The 20,036-nt window shown below is 29.0% G+C and overlaps 3 protein-coding genes across 5 annotated transcripts; all 3 read left to right on the top strand.

Annotated features, from left to right (window-relative positions):
- The first annotated feature begins 293 nt into the window (after positions 1–293).
- LOC140673296 (mevalonate kinase-like) lies at positions 294–5,087 on the top strand. 3 transcript variants are annotated; one of them, XR_012048038.1, is made up of 4 exons: positions 294–1,712; positions 1,878–2,132; positions 2,953–3,119; positions 4,694–5,087. XR_012048038.1 is itself a non-coding variant. In XM_072906183.1 (3 exons), exons 1-3 carry the CDS (start codon positions 813–815, stop codon positions 2,956–2,958), a joined length of 1,161 nt encoding a protein of 386 aa, XP_072762284.1. In that variant the 5' UTR covers positions 294–812; the 3' UTR covers positions 2,959–3,299. The 3 variants fall into 3 exon arrangements, 1 of the variants encoding a protein (XP_072762284.1); XR_012048039.1 differs by lacking the exon at positions 4,694–5,087 and adding an exon at positions 3,215–3,299; XM_072906183.1 differs by lacking the exon at positions 4,694–5,087 and having other exon boundaries at positions 2,953–3,299.
- Positions 5,088–9,234: 4,147 nt separating this feature from the next.
- LOC140673287 (mevalonate kinase-like) lies at positions 9,235–12,736 on the top strand. Its single transcript, XM_072906167.1, has 3 exons — positions 9,235–10,651; positions 10,822–11,076; positions 11,878–12,736. Exons 1-3 carry the CDS (start codon positions 9,752–9,754, stop codon positions 11,881–11,883), a joined length of 1,161 nt encoding a protein of 386 aa, XP_072762268.1. The 5' UTR covers positions 9,235–9,751; the 3' UTR covers positions 11,884–12,736.
- A 2,586-nt stretch (positions 12,737–15,322) lies between these two features.
- LOC140673339 (uncharacterized) lies at positions 15,323–18,825 on the top strand. The gene is made up of 3 exons (XM_072906235.1): positions 15,323–16,742; positions 16,910–17,164; positions 17,981–18,825. The coding sequence occupies exons 1-3, from the start codon at positions 15,846–15,848 to the stop codon at positions 17,984–17,986; spliced, it is 1,158 nt and encodes a 385-aa protein (XP_072762336.1). The 5' UTR covers positions 15,323–15,845; the 3' UTR covers positions 17,987–18,825.
- The last annotated feature ends 1,211 nt before the right edge of the window (positions 18,826–20,036 follow it).

Raw genomic sequence — 20,036 nt, 5'->3', positions numbered from 1 at the left:
ACATGCCGCATAAACTTTTACACAATCATACAAACACACGTACACGCAATTGTGTATATATATATATATATATATATATATACTGTGTGTAAAACTACGACAATGAAATACCGTGTATATTGTGTCAATGCAATTTAGGTATAGACAATTTGTTTAACTGTAATATTGCAAAAAATATGTCATGTCAGTTTACATTTAAATATTTTTAATTTTTATCATGGCTCTTTGTTAAAGCGTTCAAAGCTTCGACTTTGTAGTCAATATTTTGGTTTATATATTCGGCTGTTATGATGAGACGAAATCAGTTATAGTCGAAATGCTGTTTGTACAACACGAAACATAAACATCGTTTTGCATACATATAACGACCGTTCTCAAATAACTTTCAACATAGTTGATTTCTCTTTTAGTTTATGATATAAAGTTTTAATAGTAAATGTATTGCGTTTAGACTGTGCGTGGAAACGTGAAGGAAGAAGTGCATGGACGAATTGTGACAGACGCTTTAGCAAATTAAAACATTCGGAAAGAATTAGAATCTGATGAAATTTAAGTGCGTTTCTTTTGTGACGACATAATTTAATAACGTACTAATGACAAGTTATTTTTATCGTACATTGCCGTGACGTTACGCGTCATCATTTATATAAAAAACACATATTATTCCCTGACCTCCATTACGTTACATATAAATACATTTTTCGTGGTTATACTATACCTATCTTTAAGAGTTACGGACTGGACTGAAATTTTTACGATAAAACGCTATATCATTTTTTTCGCGAGATAGAGATTTTGATTCGCAAAAAAGTATGAATGCATTCACAATTTCGGCACCTGGCAAGATTACCTTATGCGGCGAGCATGGAGAGATGTACGGGAAAAAAGTTGTGGCAGCCAGTATAAATCTTCGTACCACGCTAAAATTCGAAGAAATATCTAGTTTAACCGATATTGAAATAAAATTCCCTAACGTTAGTATATCATTAAAAGTACCTTTAGAAAAAATTCAAAACTTGACTACTTCCGAGAATTATAATTTTCTAGTTGAAGATTATAATCTGTTCCTTAAACACGTGCAATATTTTATCACCATAAATGAATGGTGGGAAACTTTTCAGCAAAAATTTACCTTACAAACATTCTTTTTCCTGCTTATGTATATCTCTCATCACGAGAAATTCGTTATAAGACCCTTTCGCGTTCACGTGACCACGCAATTAAGAATGCGCACTAGTCTTGGCAGTTCTACATCGTTCGCGGTTTGTCTCGCGGCATGCTTTGTACGTTGGGCGCGTCTGCAGAGAGGTGATCACACTGAATTTACTCAACTGGAATTAAAAAATATCTCGAAATTCGCTATGTTGTCCGAAGAAGTTATACAGAATTTTATATTTAACCGTGATCACATCGTGTGCGTACACGGCCATGCGATATTGTTTCGATACCAAGAACTCCTGGACAGCGATACTGAAATCTTAGATATGCAAGAAATGGATGTTTTGCTCGTTGAGTCCTACATTCATCAATATAAACGTGAACAAATTATAAAAATGGCCGCGAAAAAACATTCATGTAGCAACGCCGTGGGCGCTATTTTAAATATATTTGACGATATATCGCAAAAGGTTGCTTCAGCACTCCTTGAAATTGAAAATGGCCACAGAGATAATAATTTACGACTAGTAGAAAGTTCATATAAAGTGCTACAGGTAAGTCCTGTTTTATTTTTTTTTTTGTTAATTATTTCATTGCTTTTTTTGTACAGTTGTATTTGAAAAAATACGTCAAATACATTTATCATTATCCGCTAAAAACTATCCATCTGTTTATCAATTATCTATTTTTTTATTCTTCGATTTCTTAATATTTTGCAGAGAAACATTGAGTTAAATCAAAAAATGTTATGTAAATTGAATTTGTCGAATACGAAATTTGATATCATTTGTACAATTGCAAAGGGGCACGGATTGACAGGAAAAATGACAGGTATTGGAGCTGCATACGTATTAATTCTGTTGCCGCCGAATATTCCAAAAGAAATCATCGATAATTTTATGTCAGACATAAGCAAACAAGGTTTTGCTAGCAGAATGACCAAAATATGTTGCAGTGGATTGAGAATTGAGCAGGTATAAAATTTTATGTAAATAATTAAATAATATAATTAACTAAATTAAGCAATTAATGTATTGAGAGTACGAATTTCATTATAGTTACATATATTATAAGCGAAGAAAGACGAACACAATATTCAGTTTTGTATAATGTTTTTTTTTTGCTATTTTGGTTTCGTTTTTTTTAATTGTATTGATTTATGAAATTACAAGCATAAAGTCATTATAAATATTTTTCTTGTAAAATATGTTATAAAAATTACTTTTTATATAGGCCACTTTATTTGAATTCGATAACACAGATTAATAAAAAAATAAATAACCTATATATTTTGGTGACATGGTCTATTTTTGTAAAGCACAGTGGCGTAGCCAGTCTTAGGTTTTGGGAACAAGGGGCTAAAAATATTTCTATGGCTGGAATTCATAGACTTTTCTCAAGAAAAGTCACTGAGACTTGAAATCTTTCAGGGGGAGGGGTAACTCGAGCTTTTATAGTCCCCCCTGGCTACGCCACTGGCAAAGTACATCTAAAATGTTATTCTGCATCTAACAATATATAACAAAAAAAGACAATTTTGTTCCATTTGTTATTTCAATAAACGCAAATAAGGCTTATAAGAAAACTAATTTATTTCAATATTTTTTGTAAGAAAAAAATGTATAATTTCTCTCGCGCGTTTAATATACATATAAATGCAATGGAAAAATAGGAATCTTCCATAATTATGTATGAATATTCAATCTTTATTTTATATTAGCATTATAGATACGCGTATTGCGAAGAGATAATAAAGGAAAAAAAAATATTAATTTCATTTTTTCTTATTTTTAGAATTAAGTTTTATAGATAGCGACTTTGACTACAAGTATATTCATGAAAAAAATTAGTAAGAAAAAGTATTATTATCGTTTTCCGGATTTTGACTCTCAAACTGGATTTTGGCATCTTTTTGTTAGTCGAATTAAGTTTTACGCAATGCAATTCAAAACGTAACAAAGGTAACACTTACACTTATCGTATATACGTCAAAATTATATAATCGAATTATAAATGATATAAATAAAATTTTTAAATGATGTAATTCGATGTACAGGCATTGTTTAATTTTATACTTTAATTATAAAGTGATCTGCATCAATGTATATTCTTTTGTATCTGCTGCATAAAATATTACAATCTCATACGGAAAATTGTACATATGTTGTAAAACGTCATTATGTTAGTATCACATAATTTATGTCACCGTAAATTAGATGATGACGATTTGTTTAACTGTTATATTGCAAGAAGTTTATCAGACATATCATATGTATCTAATGTTCATGTTATATGTAAAATTTGAATATATAACCTTGAATAATTCGTTATTAAAGTATATTAAAAAAGTTTGACATTGTAGTCAATATTTAAATTCACGGTTTCGAGATACTGTTGTTATTGAAACAAAATCAGTCACAATTAGAACGCGAAATTGTACAACACGAGTTATAAAAACTGTTTTGTGTGGAAACAAATATTCTCGAATAATTTTTATTACATGACTCTTGTCTATATTATAAAATTTTAATAATTAAAAATAGTATGCAATATTATTTTATTTAGACTTTTTTTACTGTATGTAAAAAATTTGTAGCTAATGTTTTAACAAAACAATTAAAAACAAGGGTAATAAACGAAAATCTAAATTGTAAGTACATTTTATTTTGACTGTATAAAATAAAAATTCCATCACAAAAAGATATTAATAAATATCTGTTTGTCACAATATAGTTAACGGGTTTTTAATTTACACAAAGGAAAAAGGAGCGACAAATACTTATATATAATACTGATCTCTAAACCTAACCTAACCTTCTTTTTGTTACATAAATATTATTTGATTGTGATAAATCTTTAAGAATTTCCAAGAACGACTTTAAGCACTCCAATTTAATTTTTTACGATTTACTGTTCAACGTTTATTGATTTTTTGGAGAATAAAGATATTTATTCGTAAAAAAATGAACAATACTAAGGAAGTGAAAATATTAATTTTCAAGTTTCTGCACCGGGTAGAGTGATCTTACACGAAGACCCTCTGGCGATTTATGCAAAACATGTTTTAACGGGCAGCATAGATCTTCGAACTACACTCAAATTTTGCGAACTAACCGAAAGTAATATCTTCAAGATGGACTTCCCTGATGTCGATTTATTTTTAAATTTACCTTTAGAATTAGTTCTACAATGTTCTTTTAAAACTAGAGATTACTTAGAAACATTCAAGGACTGTCATTTGGCCTTGCTTCAGCACGTGCAACACTTTATCACAATAGACATTGTTTTGAATATGACCGAATATATCACTACTAGTTAATAACCTGCTTGAGAATTTTAATTATATTTACGATAATAATATAGTAAAGATTGTCTTGCACAAAATGTTGATGGTAATTATTTTTGCGACTTTTGATATTGTATGATTTGTCACGTATTTTCGCATTTAACTTGCGCGTTTACAATAATCTCAAATAGATGATTATTCAATGATTACTGTGTCATATCAAAATTTCGATTTTTTAATGTTTTACAGTGTATAGTGGAGTAAATCAAGAAATATATTATGACCTAGGATTATTGAATCCAAATTTGAATATAATATATGTTATTGCGAGAAAATATGGTTTTGCGGCAAAACTCATAAATTTGGCAAGAAGATATGCATATATTCTGCTGCCGCCAGATGTATCAGAAGAAACGATCGGAGTTTTCTCGGTAGAGTTATTGTACAGCGGTTTCACTGTCACAACTAGTACTATGAATTGTGATGGAGTGAAAATTGATAATTAGTATTAAAATAATCAGTTTTATATTAATAACTAATTGTAAGTATGTAACAATGAATAGCTAAATGTCAGAAGGGTAGCAAGCTTACCAAGTTGAATATTGCGTTAAATATAAGTGGGTGAGAAAAAATAGTTATATTCATTATAATTATTTATAATACATACTATTAAAGTTTCTGCTCTTTCGGTAATGTCATATTGAATAGTAAAGTCACAAGTACAGATATTACTATAAATACTTTTATTGCGAAACATATAAAAAAAATAGTTTTTTTTGGTATGGTATTTACTGACGTTTGAAAATATATAAATTAATAAAGAAACACAACTAATAGCAAATTTTTTTAGTTTATCAGATAAATAGTAATATATCTAGATCTTAGAATTTATCTTTAAAAATTTAAAGCACATGTAAGTATGTTATATTATTATGCATTTATTTACGCGTGATAAAAGATGATTTTTTGACATATTTTACCAATTCATGCTATCGAATGCGAGTGATGACAAAAAAACTAATTTATTTCATTACATATTATACGAAAAAAATTTTCACGCTTTCTCGCTTACAATATCATTTAATCTATTACGATAAAGAAATAGTAATCTTAACAGAAATATAATGAAGTACGTGTTCGTTAGATAGATATATGAATTATTGCGTTGTATAAAATGGAAAATGACAATGAAAGACTTCTCCATCAATAATATATGATAATGTGGCCAACGTAAACATTACTATTTTCTAAATTATTAATTGATTTGTGCGATTCACAGATATGGCAAGACAGAAAGAAATATTTATTTCATCTTTTCTTTTATCTTGAGCTTGACAGTTTGAAATTTTTTATAAATTCTATTTGGGAAAAATGTTTAAAAAATATATCGTTATATTGCTTCAAAATTGACTTTCCAGGCTGCGACATTGATAATACATTATATTTATTATTATAAATCAAATTAAGTTTATTTTATCTATAAAATAACAAAGGCAGCGTTCCTTATTTATTTTGCATTAAAATTATATGATCAAATTATATTAAATAATATAAGTTGATGTACGAGAGCACTGCGTTTTACTTCATATTTCAATTATATTGTAGATACATTAATTATAAACACAGGATCTATATCAAAGAGATCTATATCATTTACTTTTTCGAATATGTTGCATAATATATTAGACATACTCATACGAAAACACACGTACGTATTTGCACATTCTTGTTATACTTCAATATTATATATGTATAATGCCAATATAAATGAGATAATTGTACATAATTGCTAATTTATTTGATTGTTAAATTACATGTAATATATTAAATTCTGTATATAAGTATCGGTTTGCAATAACTTCTTATAAAACAATAAAAAGCTTTGATATTGTAATCACGATATTTAGCTGTCCTATAACTTTGAAGCGCTGTTATTGTTATTAAAATGTAATCAGTCGTCATCAAGACGCAAAATTGTACAATACAAAGCGTAAAGACTGCACTGAGAGAAAAGTTATAGTAATAACAACCAAAAAAAAGTTTTATTCACAATTGCCGTTTTTCATTAGAATTTCATTAAAAGAATTAGATAATTTTGTTAAGATGACAAAATGTCATATTTATGTGATTTTTTTGTTCTGGTAACAAAATATTTTGTTTTTAACTACAAAGAATGTTTGTACAGCATATAAAACAATTTTGTATTAGTAAATGATATATATTATATTATTAAATCAAAGAATTAAAATTGATGTGATAACCAACGGTTTAATTGACCACATACCAACAAATAGTTTTGGCGTCTGTAGCCAAATTTCGGTTACTGATACAAAACATTTTTCTCAATGTGTTGTATGCGATAACGAACATTCTCAAATATCTTTTTCGAATTTGTCGAATTATATACTTTATACACCTTATGCGATTTGTAAAATAAGAAAGAAAGCTATATATTTTAGACTTCAAAATTACGTAAATTTTACAATATAATCCAAAAGAATAAAAGTACTGAATTTTACTTTATATCTCAAATATGCATATTGATGGACAAAGTATAATTTTTAGTCGTCATACATATTGTATACATATTTTGCCAAAATGTGACGTGAAAATATCACATATATATATTTTATAAATGCGACTAAGATAATGATGTAGTTGTTAATGACAAATGATGCATTTTATTATTTTTTAATTATAATGTGTACTAATATGTGTAAGCATTATTATATGTATATAAGTTGGAGTAACTTTTAATTACAGCATTAAAAAACTGTGATTTTGAATATTGATTCTATTCGATATTTATTATTAGATTCGTGCATTTAGAAGACTGTTATTGTTAAGATGAAATCAGTTACGAGACCGAGACGCGGAAGAAAACGTGGAGAAAGATAAATTCTGTCTTGTGGAACGTTCCTCGGACAACTTATATTATGCTCTGTATTTTAATTCTTTATTATAAAATTTTGATATTTAAAATAAGTTATCACTCAGATTTGTGTGTGTAGCTTTAAAAAGAGAAGCAAAAACAAATTACGGCTATTTCGATAACAATAAAAAAAAACTTGAATTCGATTAAATTTAGCATTTTTTTAAATATAAATTCGAGAACATATTGAATTATTTTTGTCATACAAAGCCAACGTTACGTTCTCTAATTTATATAGAATGAAGAAGAGGAGTAATAAATACAATCTCAATTTTTTATTCATGTTGTGTGTAAACATATTTTTTCACAAATCTAATAAATATCTATAAAGTACACAGATTTAATTTTCTGCTTTACTGTTTAATCTTACATAAATTTTCATCAAGATGAACAGCAGATTTTTTTATTCGTAAAAAAAAATGATTCACAAGATAAAAAAGAAAAATCAAAATATATCAGAAAATTTTTTGACATATTTTATCAATCAAATATTATGTACATTATCGAAAGCAAGTATAATGATATAAGTAAAAACTATTTGTAAAAAATTAATTTTGCAAGAAAATTATTTACGTTTTCTTGTTTTTAACACCTTTATTAAATATAATTGTAATAAAAAAGGAATTTTAACAGAGATAAAATATGTGTCTGAATAAATACCTATATGAATGTTATCGCATTGTTAGATAACAATAAACAGTCTATTATTAATACATCATAATATGTGAAAAATATCTATATTATTACATAATACATACACTTATGTGTATTATTATATAACATAGATATTTATGCTATTGTAGCAGGAGTCCTTGTCCGTCTCGTCAGGATGCGTTTGGTACGGGTATATAGATTAATTAGATCTCAACGTTTTAATAATGATATGTGTATTTGCGAAACGAGTGCGATGATTCAAATAATGGTAATGTCCTTCTCAATCTTCTTCTAACTCCAAAGTATTGCGAGAGAGCCCTGAATTCTGCGTATCGCCTCCTTATATATGAAACAATCCTAGTCTTTTTCCCCCCTTCAAAAATCGGGCCAATTATTTGTCTATTTTAGATGTCAGTGCGTTGGTGGAGATTGACACCTCCGCATTTCAATTCGCACGCTTGAAACAATCGGTTCGAACGAGAGCATGCGACCGGATCGAGATGTAAACATAAGGAGATGTAGACAACAGTCGCACGACTACACTATTATTTATATAAGTTATAATTATATCCTTTACGTAAAGATACAGGTCAATAAAAAAAATTAAAATATTTTTATTTCTTGCCCTTATCTCTTTTATAGATTAAAATTTTATACGTTCAAATATCATCTATTTATAAATAAGTTAATAAAAAGAAGAATCATAATCTTGCTCTAGATTTTAACTTTTGAGCCGAAGTTAATGATACACTTTAATCGAATATTTATAAAATAACGATAGCGCTGCTCATATTTTTCTACATTAAAATTCTATAATTATATTATATTAAACGATATAATTTGTCATACAATTAGTATTGCGTTTTATGATTTATATGTCGGTCAAAGCAATATTTTTACTATACATGCCGCATAAACTTTTACACAATCATACAAACACACGTATGCACAATTGTGTATATATATATATATATATATATATATATATACTGTGTATAAAGCTACGACAATAAAATACCGTGTATATTGTGTCAATGCGATTTAAGTAATGACAATTTGTTTAACTGTAATATTGCAAAAAATATATCATGTCAGTTTACATATAAATATTTTTAATTTTTATCATGGCTTTTTGTTAAAGCGTTCAAAGCTTCGACTTTGTAGTCAATATTTTGGTTTATATATTCGGCTGTTATGATGAGACGAAATCAGTTATAGTCGAAATGCTGCTTGTACAACACGAAACATAAACACCGTGTGGCATACATATAACGAACGTTCTCAAATAACTTTCATCATAGTTGATTTCTCTTTTAGTTTATAATATAAAGTTTAAATAGTAAACGTATTACGTTTAGACTGTGCGTGGAAACGTGAAGGAAGAAGTGCGAGGACGAATTGTGACAGGCGCTTTAGCTAATTAAAACATTCGGAAAGAATTAGAATCTGATAAAATTTAAGTGCGTTTCTTTTGTGTCGACATAATTTAATAACGTACTAATGAAAAGTTATTTTTATCGTACATAGTCGAGACGTTTCGCGTCATCAATTTATATAAAAGAACACATATTCATCTCTGACCTTCGATACGTAACATATAAATAAATTTTTCGTGCTTATACTATACCTATCTTTAAGTGTTACGGACTGGATTGAAATTTTTACGATAAAACGCTACGTAATTTTTTTCGCGAGATAGAGATTTTGATTCGCCAAAAAGTATGAATGCATTCACAATTTCGGCACCTGGCAAGATTATCTTATGCGGCGAGCATGGAGAGATGTACGGGAAAAAAGTTGTGGCAGCCAGTATAGATCTTCGTACCACGCTAAAATTCGAAGAAACATCTAGTTTAACCGATATTGAAATAAGATTCTTTGACGTCGATATATCATTAAGCATACCTTTAGAAAAAATTCAAAACTTGACTACTTCTGAGAATTATAATTTTCTAGTTGAAGATTATAATCTGTTCCTTAAACACGTGCAATATTTTATCACCGTAAATGAATGGTGGAAAACTCCTGAGCAAAAATTTACTTTGCGAACATTCTTTTTCCTGCTTATGTATATCGCTCATCACGAGAAATTCGTTATAAGACCCTTTTATATTCACGTGAAGACGGATTTAAAATTGAACACTAGTCTTGGCAGTTCTACATCGTTCGCAGTTTGTCTTGCGGCATGCTTTGTACGTTGGGCGCGTCTGCAGAGAGGTGATCACACTGAATTTACTCAACTGGAATTAAAAAATATCTCGAATTTCGCTATGTTGTCCGAAGAAGTTATACAGAATTTTATATTTAACCGTGATCACATCGTGTGCGTATATGGCCATGCGATATCGTTTCAATACCAAGAACTCCTGGACAGCGATACTGAAATCTTAGATGCGCAAGAAATGGATGTTTTGCTCGTTAATTCCAACATTTTTCTACATAAATATAACCAAGTTAAAATAATGGCCGCTAAAATACATTCATGTAGCAACGCCGTGGGCGCTATTTTAAATATATTTGACGATATATCGCAAAAGGTTGCTTCAGCACTCCTTGAAATTAAAAATGGTCACAGAGATAATAATTTACAACTAGTAGAAAGTTCATATGAAGTGCTACAGGTAAGTCTTGTTTTGTTTTTTTTTTTTTTTTGTTAATTATTTCATTGCTTTTTTTGTACAGTTGTGTTTGAAAAAATACATCAAATACATTTATCATTATCCGCTAAAAACTATCCATCTGTTTATCAATTATCTATTTTTTTATTCTTTGATTTCTTAATATTTTGCAGAAAAACATTGAGTTGAATCAAAAAATGTTATGTAACTTGAATTTGTCGGATAAGAATTTTGATATCATTTGTACAATTGCAAAAGGGCACGGATTCACGGGAAAAATGACAGGTATTGGAGCTGGATACGTATTAATTCTGTTGCCGCCGAATATTCCAAAAGAAATCATCGATAATCTTACGTCAGACTTAAGCAAACAAGGTTTTGCTAGTAGAATGACCAAAATATGTGGCAGTGGGTTGAGAATTGAGCAGGTATAAAATTTTATGTAAATAATTAAATAATATAATTAACTAAATTAAGCAATCAATGTATTGAGAGTACGAATTTCATTATAGTTACATATATTATAAGCGAAGAAAGACGAACACAATATTCAGTTTTGTATAATGTTTTTTTTTTGCTACTTTGGTTTCGTCTTTTTCAATCGTATTGATTTATGAAATTATAAGCATAGAGTCATTATAAATATTTTTCTTGTAAAATATGTTATAAAAATTAATTTTTATATAGACCACTTTATTTGAATTCGATAACACAGATTAATATTATATTTTAGATTAATAGTATATTTTTGTGACATGGTCTATTTTTGCAAAGCACAGTGGCGTAGCCAGTTTTAGGTTTTTGGGGGGAAGCTAAAAATATTTCTATGGCTGAAATTCATAGACTTTTCTCAAGAAAAGTCACTAAGCTTAAAATTTTGGGGGGCGGGAGGGGGGCTTGAGTCCCTATAGCGCCCTCTGCTTACTGGCAAAGTACATGTAAAATGTTATTCTGCATCTAACAATATATAACAAAAAAAGACAATTTTGTTCCATTTGTTATTTCAATAAACGCAAATAAGGCTTATAAGAAAACTAATTTATTTCAATATTTTTTGTAAGAAAATAATGTATAATTTTTTTCGCGCGTTTAATATATAAATGCAATGAAAAAATAAAAATTTTCCAAAAATATGTGTAAATATTCAATCTTTAAATTAGCATTATAGATATTGCGAAGAGATAATAAAAGAGAAAAAATATTAATTTCAATTTTTCTTTTATTTTTAGGAATAAGTTTTATAGATAGCGACTATGACTACAAGTATATTTATGAAAAAAATTAGTAAAAAAAAGTATTATTATTGTTTTTCGGATTTTGACTCTCGAACTGGATTCTGGCATCTTATTGTTAGTCGAATTAAGTTTTACGCAATGCAATTTAAAACATAACAAAGGTAACACTTATACTTATCGTCAAAATTATATAATCAAACTATAAATGATATAAATAAAATTTTTAAATGATGTAATTCGATGTACGGGCATTGTTTTATTTCATACTTTAATTATAAAGTGATTTGCATCAATGTATATTTTTTTGTATCTGCTGCATAAAATATTACAATTTCATACGGAAAATTTGTACATACATTAGTTGTAAAACGTCAATATGTAAGTATCACATAAATTGTGTCACCATAAATTAGATGATGACGATTTGTTCAACTGTTATATTGCAAGTAGTATATCAAACATATCACATTTATCTAAATTTCATGATACATATAAAGTTTGCTGTATAACCTTGAATAATTCATTATTAAAGCATATTAAAGCATATTAAAAATGTTTGACATTGTAGTCGATATTTAAGTTCACGGCTTCGAGATACTGTTGTTATTGAAACAAAATCAGTCACAATTAGGATGCGAAATTGTACAACACAAAGTATAAACACTGTTTTGTGTGGAAACAAATATTCTCGAATAATTTTCATTGCATGACTCTTGTCTATATTATAAAATTTTAATAATTAGAAATAGTATATATTATTTTATTTAGACTTTTTTTACTGTATATGAAAAATTTGTAGCTAATGTGTTAACAAAAAAATTAAAAACAAGTATAATAAACGAAAATCTAAATTGTATGTACATTTTATTTTGTTTGTATGAAATAAAAATTCCATCACAAAAAGATATTAATAAATATCTTTTTGTCACGATATAGCTAACGGGTTTTTAATTTACACAAAGGGAAAAAGAGCGACAAATACTTATGACTTCGGTAACCTTCTTCCTGTTACATAAATATTATTTGATTGTGATAAATCTTTAAGAATTTCCAAGAACGACTTTAAGCACTTCAATTTAATTTTTTACGATTTACTGTTCAACGTTTATTAATTTTTTGGAGAATAAAGATTTTTATTCGTAAAAAAATGAACAATAAGGAAGTGAAAATATTAACTTTCAAGTTTCTTGCACCGGGTAGAGTGATCTTACACGAAGACCCTCTGGCGATTTATGCAAAACATGTTTTAGCGGGCAGCATAGATCTTCGAACTACACTCAAATTTTGCGAACTAACCGAAAAAAATATCATCAAGATAGACTTCCCTGATGTTGATTTATTTTTAAATATACCTTTAGAACTAGTTGTACAATGTTATTTTAAAACTAGAGATTACTTAGGAACATTCAAGGACTGTCATTTGGCCTTGCTTCAGCACGTGCAACACTTTATCACAATAAACGGTATGTGGAGCATATATGAGCAGAAATATAGCTTACAAATATTTTTCTATTTACTAGTTTATATTGTTCATACCGAGAAGATTGATATAAAATCTTTTCACGTGACTTCGCAATTACCTATACAAGGTGTAGCTCGACATCGTTTGCGGTATGTCTCGCTGCGAGCTTTGTACATTGGGCGCGTCTACAGAGAGGTATTGATGGTGCATTTAATAATGAAGATAAAGGAAACATTGCAAATATATATATTTATATATCCTTTTTATTGCTGAGCGAAAGTATCGTACCTATGCGAAGAATACCGGGCCAGTTTGACGAATTTGCTAAGATTTGGGAAGAAGCTCATAAAAACCAAACTAAAAATGATATTTACAAAATTCAAAAAGCAGCATATTACGAAATAAAGAAAGAATAAAGTAATGCCAATTGTATTTCAATATTTGTTGAAAATCATACGAATGACATCAATATAAAACATTATAAAAAACATAGAAATGAGTTTCTCTTCTACAAAAAATATTTTTTATATATTTTTTTTTCTTTCTGACAGCTATCATCAACATGTTGCGATTACGGTTCCAAGAAACTGTCCCGTGTCGAGTTTTTACCTTATCGCTCCAGCATATACGCAGTCTCGGCACCAACCAGCATAGAATATAACAAAAAGTTAAACCCAAAAACAATTTTTTTAATTCTTGTGCAATAAAATTAGACCATTTATTACATTTTATAAATTTATTTTGAGATAGAGTTTTTTTGCAATGCGAATAGTAAGGCGCCATCGGATCCGCAACGATATATATTGTCGTTGGAACTTTCCGCAAGTGTTGCGAACGACGATATATGATGATATTTTTTTCGGTTAATTCGCAAGATTTGAGTGTAGTTCGAAGATCTATGCTGCCCGTTAAAACATGTTTTGCATAAATCGCCAGAGGTTCTCCGTGTAAGATCACTCTGCCCGGTGCAGAAACTTGAAAGTTAATATTTTCACTTCCTTGGTATTGTTCATTTTTTTACGAATAAAAATTTCTATTCTCCAAAAAATCAATAAATGGTGAACAGTAAATCGTAAAAAATTAAATTGGAGTGCTTAAAGTTGTTCTTGGAAATTCTTAAAGATGACATTATACGAACGTCCTCCACAGTACACGGATTTGAGTCAACTAATTATTATTAACCATCACTGAATATTATATAGGAATTTCAACGATCACTGCTTATTCTCATGCAATATTACCAGGTTAGTGATTTTTTTGTAAAGTTGATTCAGGTGACTGTTAAAAACATTATAAAACACCCATCAGAGACGATCCAGAATAAAAAAGTCGATAGCTTAATTAGATTTTTATGTTTAATTTATTGTTTATATTTCTTGTTCCATGTAAAAATTTTTATTATTGTATTTAATCATCGCGCAGAAGAAGACTCAAATTTAAGCTCAAAACGTCCGCATTCTAAGTAATTAATTGTATTCTTTTATAATATCACCGATTTTGTAAATTTGCGTTTTGTAATTTTGCGACTTTTCAATTTAGTTATAGGTGATTTAATACTTGAATATGTTGCGACTTATGTATGATTAGGTGATAAATATTCCATTATACTTAAACTTTGTTATTTATTTTATCATTGATTTATTGTATTTACCGGTGTCACGACACATTTTTGCTCTCTATTGCCGATTACATTTTATTCTTTAGTTTATATTTAAGAGAGCACTGAATTTATTTATTTATATATATATATATATATATATATATATACATACTGTGTGTAAAACTACGACAATGAAATACCGTGTATATTGTGTCAATGCGATGTAAGTAATGACAATTTGTTTAACTGTAATATTGCAAAAAATATGTCATGTCACATTACGTATAAACATTTTTTATTTTTATCATGGCTCTTCGTTAAGGCGTTCAAAGCTTTGACTTTGTACTCAATATTTTGGTTCACATATTTGGCTGTTATGATGAGACGAAATCAGTCATAGTCGAGAAGCTGCTTGTACAACACGAGACATAAACACCGTGTGGCATACATATAACGAACGTTCTCAAATAACTATCATCATAAGTTATTTCTCTTTTAGTTTGATATAAAGTTTTAATAGTAAATGTATTGCGTTTAGACTGTGCGTGAAAACGTGAAGGAAGAAGTGCGAGGACAAATTGTGACAGACGCTTTAGTTAATTAAAACATTCGGAAAGAATTGGAATCTGATCAAATTTAAGTGCGTTTTTTTTCTGTCGACATAATTTAATAACGTACTAATGACAAGTTATTTTTATCGTACATAGCCGAGACGTTACGCGTCATCAATTTATATAAAAAACACATATTATTCCCTGACCTTTATTACGTTACATATAAATATATTTTTCGTGCTTACATTATACCTATCTTTAAGAGTTACGGACTGGATTGAAATTTTTACGATAAAACGCTACGTCATTTTTTTCGCGAGATAGAGATTTTGATTCGCCAAAAAGTATGAATGCATTCACAATTTCGGCACCCGGCAAGATTACCTTATGCGGCGAGCATGGAGAGATGTACGGGAAAAAAGTTGTGGCAGCCAGTTTAGATCTTCGTACCACGCTAAAATTCCATGAAATATGTAGTTCAGCCAATATTGAAATAGAATTCCCTGACGTCGATATATCATTAAATGTACCTTTCGAAAAAATTCAAAACTTGACTACTTCTGAGAATTATAATTTTCTAGTTAAAAATTATATTCAGTTCCTTAAACACGTGCAATATTTTATCACCATAAATGGTTGGTGGGAAACTTTCTCGCAAAGATTTACCTTGCAAACATTCTTTTTCCTGCTTATGTATATCTCTCATCACGAGAAATTCGTTATAAGACCCTTTCGCGTTCACGTGACCACGGATTTAATAATGAACACTAGTCTTGGCAGTTCTACATCGTTCGCGGTTTGTCTCGCGGCATGCTTTGTACGTTGGGCGAGTCTGCAGAGAGGTACTCACACTGAATTTACTCAACTGGAATTACAAAATATCTCGAAATTCGCTATGTTCTCCGAGGAAGTTATACGGAACTTTATATTTAACCGTGATCGCGACGTATGTGTACACGGCCATGCGGTATCGTTTCGATACCGAGAACACCTGGACAGCGATACTGAAATCTTACGTGCGCAAGAAATGGATGTTTTGCTCGTTGATTCCAACATTCGTCAAAATAAACATGACCAAGTTATAAAAATAGCCACAGCGAAAAAACGTAACTACGGTGTGGACGATATTTTAAATATAATTGATGATATATCGCAAGATGTTGCTTCAGAACTCCTTGAAATTGAAAATGACCACAGAGATAATATTTTACCACTACTAGGACGTTCACATGAAGTGCTACAAGTAAGTCTTGTTTTATTTTTTTTTTTTGCCAATTATTTTATTGCTCTTTTTTGTGCAGTTGTGTTTGTGAATATACATTAAATACATTTATCATTATCCGCTAAAAACTATCCATCTGTTTATCAATTATCTATTTTTTTATTCTTCGATTTCTTAATGTTTTGCAGAGAAACATTGAGTTGAATGAAAAAATGTTATGTAAATTGAATTTGTCAAATATAAAGTTTAATACTATTTGTACAATTGCAAACGAGCACGGATTCACGGGAAAAATGGCAGGTATTGGAGCTGCATACGTATTAATTCTGTTGCCGCCGAATATTCAAAAAGAAATCATCGATAATCTTATGTCAGACTTAAGCAAACAAGGTTTTGCTAGCAAAATGACCAAAATATGTTGCAGTGGGTTGAGAATTGAGCAGGTATAAAATTTTATGTAAATAATTAAATAATATAATTAACTAAATTAAGGAATTATTGTAGTGAGAGTACGAATATCATTATAGTTACATATATTATAAGCAAAGAAAGACGAACACAATATTCAGTTTTGTATAATGTTTTTTTTTGCTACTTTGGTTTCGTCTTTTTCAATCGTATTGATTTATGAAATTATAAGCATAGAGTCATTATAAATATTTTTCTTGTAAAATATGTTATAAAAATTAATTTTTATATAGGCCACTTTATTTGAATTCGATAACACAGATTAATATTATATTTTAAATTAATAGTATATTTTTGTGACATGGTCTATTTTTGCAAAGCACAGTGGCGTAGCCAGTCTTAGGTTTTTGGAGGGGAGCTAAAAATATTTCTATGGCTGGAATTCATAGACTTTTCTCAAGAAAAGTCACTAAACTTAAAATTTTGGGGGGGAGGGAGGGGGGCTCGAGTCCCTATAGCGCCCTCTGCTTACGCCACTGGCAAAGTACATGTAAAATGTTATTCTGCATCTAACAATATATAACAAAAAAAGACAATTTTGTTCCATTTGTTATTTCAATAAACGCAAATAAAGCTTATAAGAAAACTAATTTATTTCAATATTTTTTGTAAAAAAAAAATGTATAATTTCTCTCGCGCGTTTAATATACATATAAATGCAATGGAAAAATAGGAATCTTCCATAAATATGTATGAATATTCAATTTTTAAATTAGCATTATAGATACGCATATTGCAAAGAGATAATAAAAAAGAAGAAATATTAATTTCAATTTTTCTTTTATTTCTAGGAATAGGTTTTATAGATAGCAATTTTGGCTACAAGTATATTTATGAAAAAAATTAGTAAAAAAAAGTATTATTATCGTTTTCCGGATTTTGACTCGCGAACTTGATTCTCGCATCTTATTGTTAGTTGAATTAAGTTTTACGCAATGCAATTTAAAACATAACAAAGGTAACACTTATACTTATCGTATATACGTCAAAATTATATAATCGAACTATAAATGATATAAATAAAATTTTTAAATGATGTAATTCGATGTACGGGCATTGTTTTATTTTATACTTTAATTATAAAGTGATCTGCATCAATGTATATTCTTTTGTATGTGCTGCATAAATTATTACATTCTCATACGGAAAATTTGTACATATGTTGTAAAACGTCAATATGTAAGTATCACATAAATTGTGTCACCGTAAATTAGATGATTTGTTTAACTGTTATATTGCAAGTAATATATCAGACATATCATATCTAATTTTCACGTTATATGTAAAGTTTGAATATATAACCTAGAATAATTCATTATTAAAGCATATTAAAAATGTTTGACATTGTAGTCAATATTTAAGTTTACGGCTTCGAGATACTGTTGTTATTGAAACAAAGTCAGTCACAATTAAGACCCGAAATTGTACAACACAAAGTATAAACACTGTTTTGTGTGGAAACAAATATTCTCGAATAATTTTCATTACATGACTCTTGTCTATATTATAAAATTTTAATAATTAAAATAAATATGTATTATTTTATTTAGACTTTTTTTATGTGAAAAGTTTGTCGCTGATATGTTAACAAAACAATTATAAACAACGGTAATAAACGAAAATCTAAATTGTAAGTACATTTTATTTTGTTTGTATGAAAATTCCATCACAAAAATATATTAATAAATATCTTTTGTCACGATCTAACGAGTTTTTAATTTATACAAAGGAAAAAGGAGCGGCAAATACTTATGACCTCGGTAACCTTCTTCCTGTTACATAAATATTATTTGATTGTGATAAATCTTTAAGAATTTCCAAGAACGACTTTAAGCATTCCAATTTAATTTTTTACGATTTACTGTTCAACGTTTATTGATTTTTTGGAGAATAAAGATTTTTATTCGTAAAAAAATGAACAATACTAAGGAAGTGAAAATATTAACTTTCAAGTTTCTGCACCGGGTAGAGTGATCTTACACGAAGACCCTCTGGCAATTTATGCAAAACGTGTTTTAACGGGCAGCATAGATCTTCGAACTACACTCAAATTTTGCGAACTAACCGAAAGTAATATCATCAAGATGGACTTCCCTGATGTCGATTTATTTTTAAATATACCTTTAGAACTAGTTCTACAATGTTATTTTAAAACTAGAGATTACTTAGGAACATTCAGGGACTGTCATTTAGCCTTGCTTCAGCACGTGCAACACTTTATCACAATAAACGGTATGTGGAGCACATATGAGCAGAAATATAGCTTACAAATATTTTTCTACTTACTAGTTTATATTTTATATTATAGTCTATATCGAGAAGATTGATATAAAATCTTTTCACGTGTACTTGACTTCGCAATTACCTATACAAGGTGGTTTGAGTAGCTCGATATCGTTTGCGGTATGTCTCGTCGCGAGCTTTGTACATTGGGTGCGTCTGCAGAGAGGTATTGAAGGTGCATTTAATAATGAAAATAAAGGAAAAAATTACAAATTACACTTGGGAAAGCGAAGACGTTGTGCAAGAGTATGTAACCAATATCGACTGCATCATTTGTTCATTCGGCGAAGTAACATTATTTAAATACAACATGGAAACGAGGCCTTATATTAGAGTCATTGGTACAGACGTCCCGAGAATGATTTTGCTGATTGACTCAAGAATTCGACGCAATAAGCGCGAACAAATGAGTCAATTGGCAAATATGAGATGTTCTGATTCTGTTTCAGTAGACATTGTTTTAAATATGACCGATTATATCACTACTAGTTAATAACCTGCTTGAGGATTTTAATTATATTTACGATAATAATATAGTAAAGATTGTCTTGCACAAAATGTTGA

The sequence above is a fragment of the Anoplolepis gracilipes genome, chromosome 14 (genome assembly GCF_047496725.1).
Source record: "Anoplolepis gracilipes chromosome 14, ASM4749672v1, whole genome shotgun sequence".
Lineage (NCBI taxonomy): Eukaryota > Metazoa > Arthropoda > Insecta > Hymenoptera > Formicidae > Anoplolepis > Anoplolepis gracilipes.
This window is presented reverse-complemented; position numbering and strand designations above follow the sequence as displayed.

What these genes read in the sequence shown, in the direction of transcription:
- LOC140673339 (XM_072906235.1), top strand. Translation starts at nt 15,846, where the DNA reads ATGAATGCATTCACAATTTCGGCACCCGGCAAGATTACCTTATGCGGC. An exon ending in GTTCACATGAAGTGCTACAA is followed by an intron (nt 16,743 to 16,909) that starts GTAAGTCTTGTT and finishes AATGTTTTGCAG; the next exon opens with AGAAACATTGAGTTGAATGA.
- LOC140673296 (XM_072906183.1), top strand. Translation starts at nt 813, where the DNA reads ATGAATGCATTCACAATTTCGGCACCTGGCAAGATTACCTTATGCGGC. An exon ending in GTTCATATAAAGTGCTACAG is followed by an intron (nt 1,713 to 1,877) that starts GTAAGTCCTGTT and finishes AATATTTTGCAG; the next exon opens with AGAAACATTGAGTTAAATCA.
- LOC140673287 (XM_072906167.1), top strand. Translation starts at nt 9,752, where the DNA reads ATGAATGCATTCACAATTTCGGCACCTGGCAAGATTATCTTATGCGGC. An exon ending in GTTCATATGAAGTGCTACAG is followed by an intron (nt 10,652 to 10,821) that starts GTAAGTCTTGTT and finishes AATATTTTGCAG; the next exon opens with AAAAACATTGAGTTGAATCA.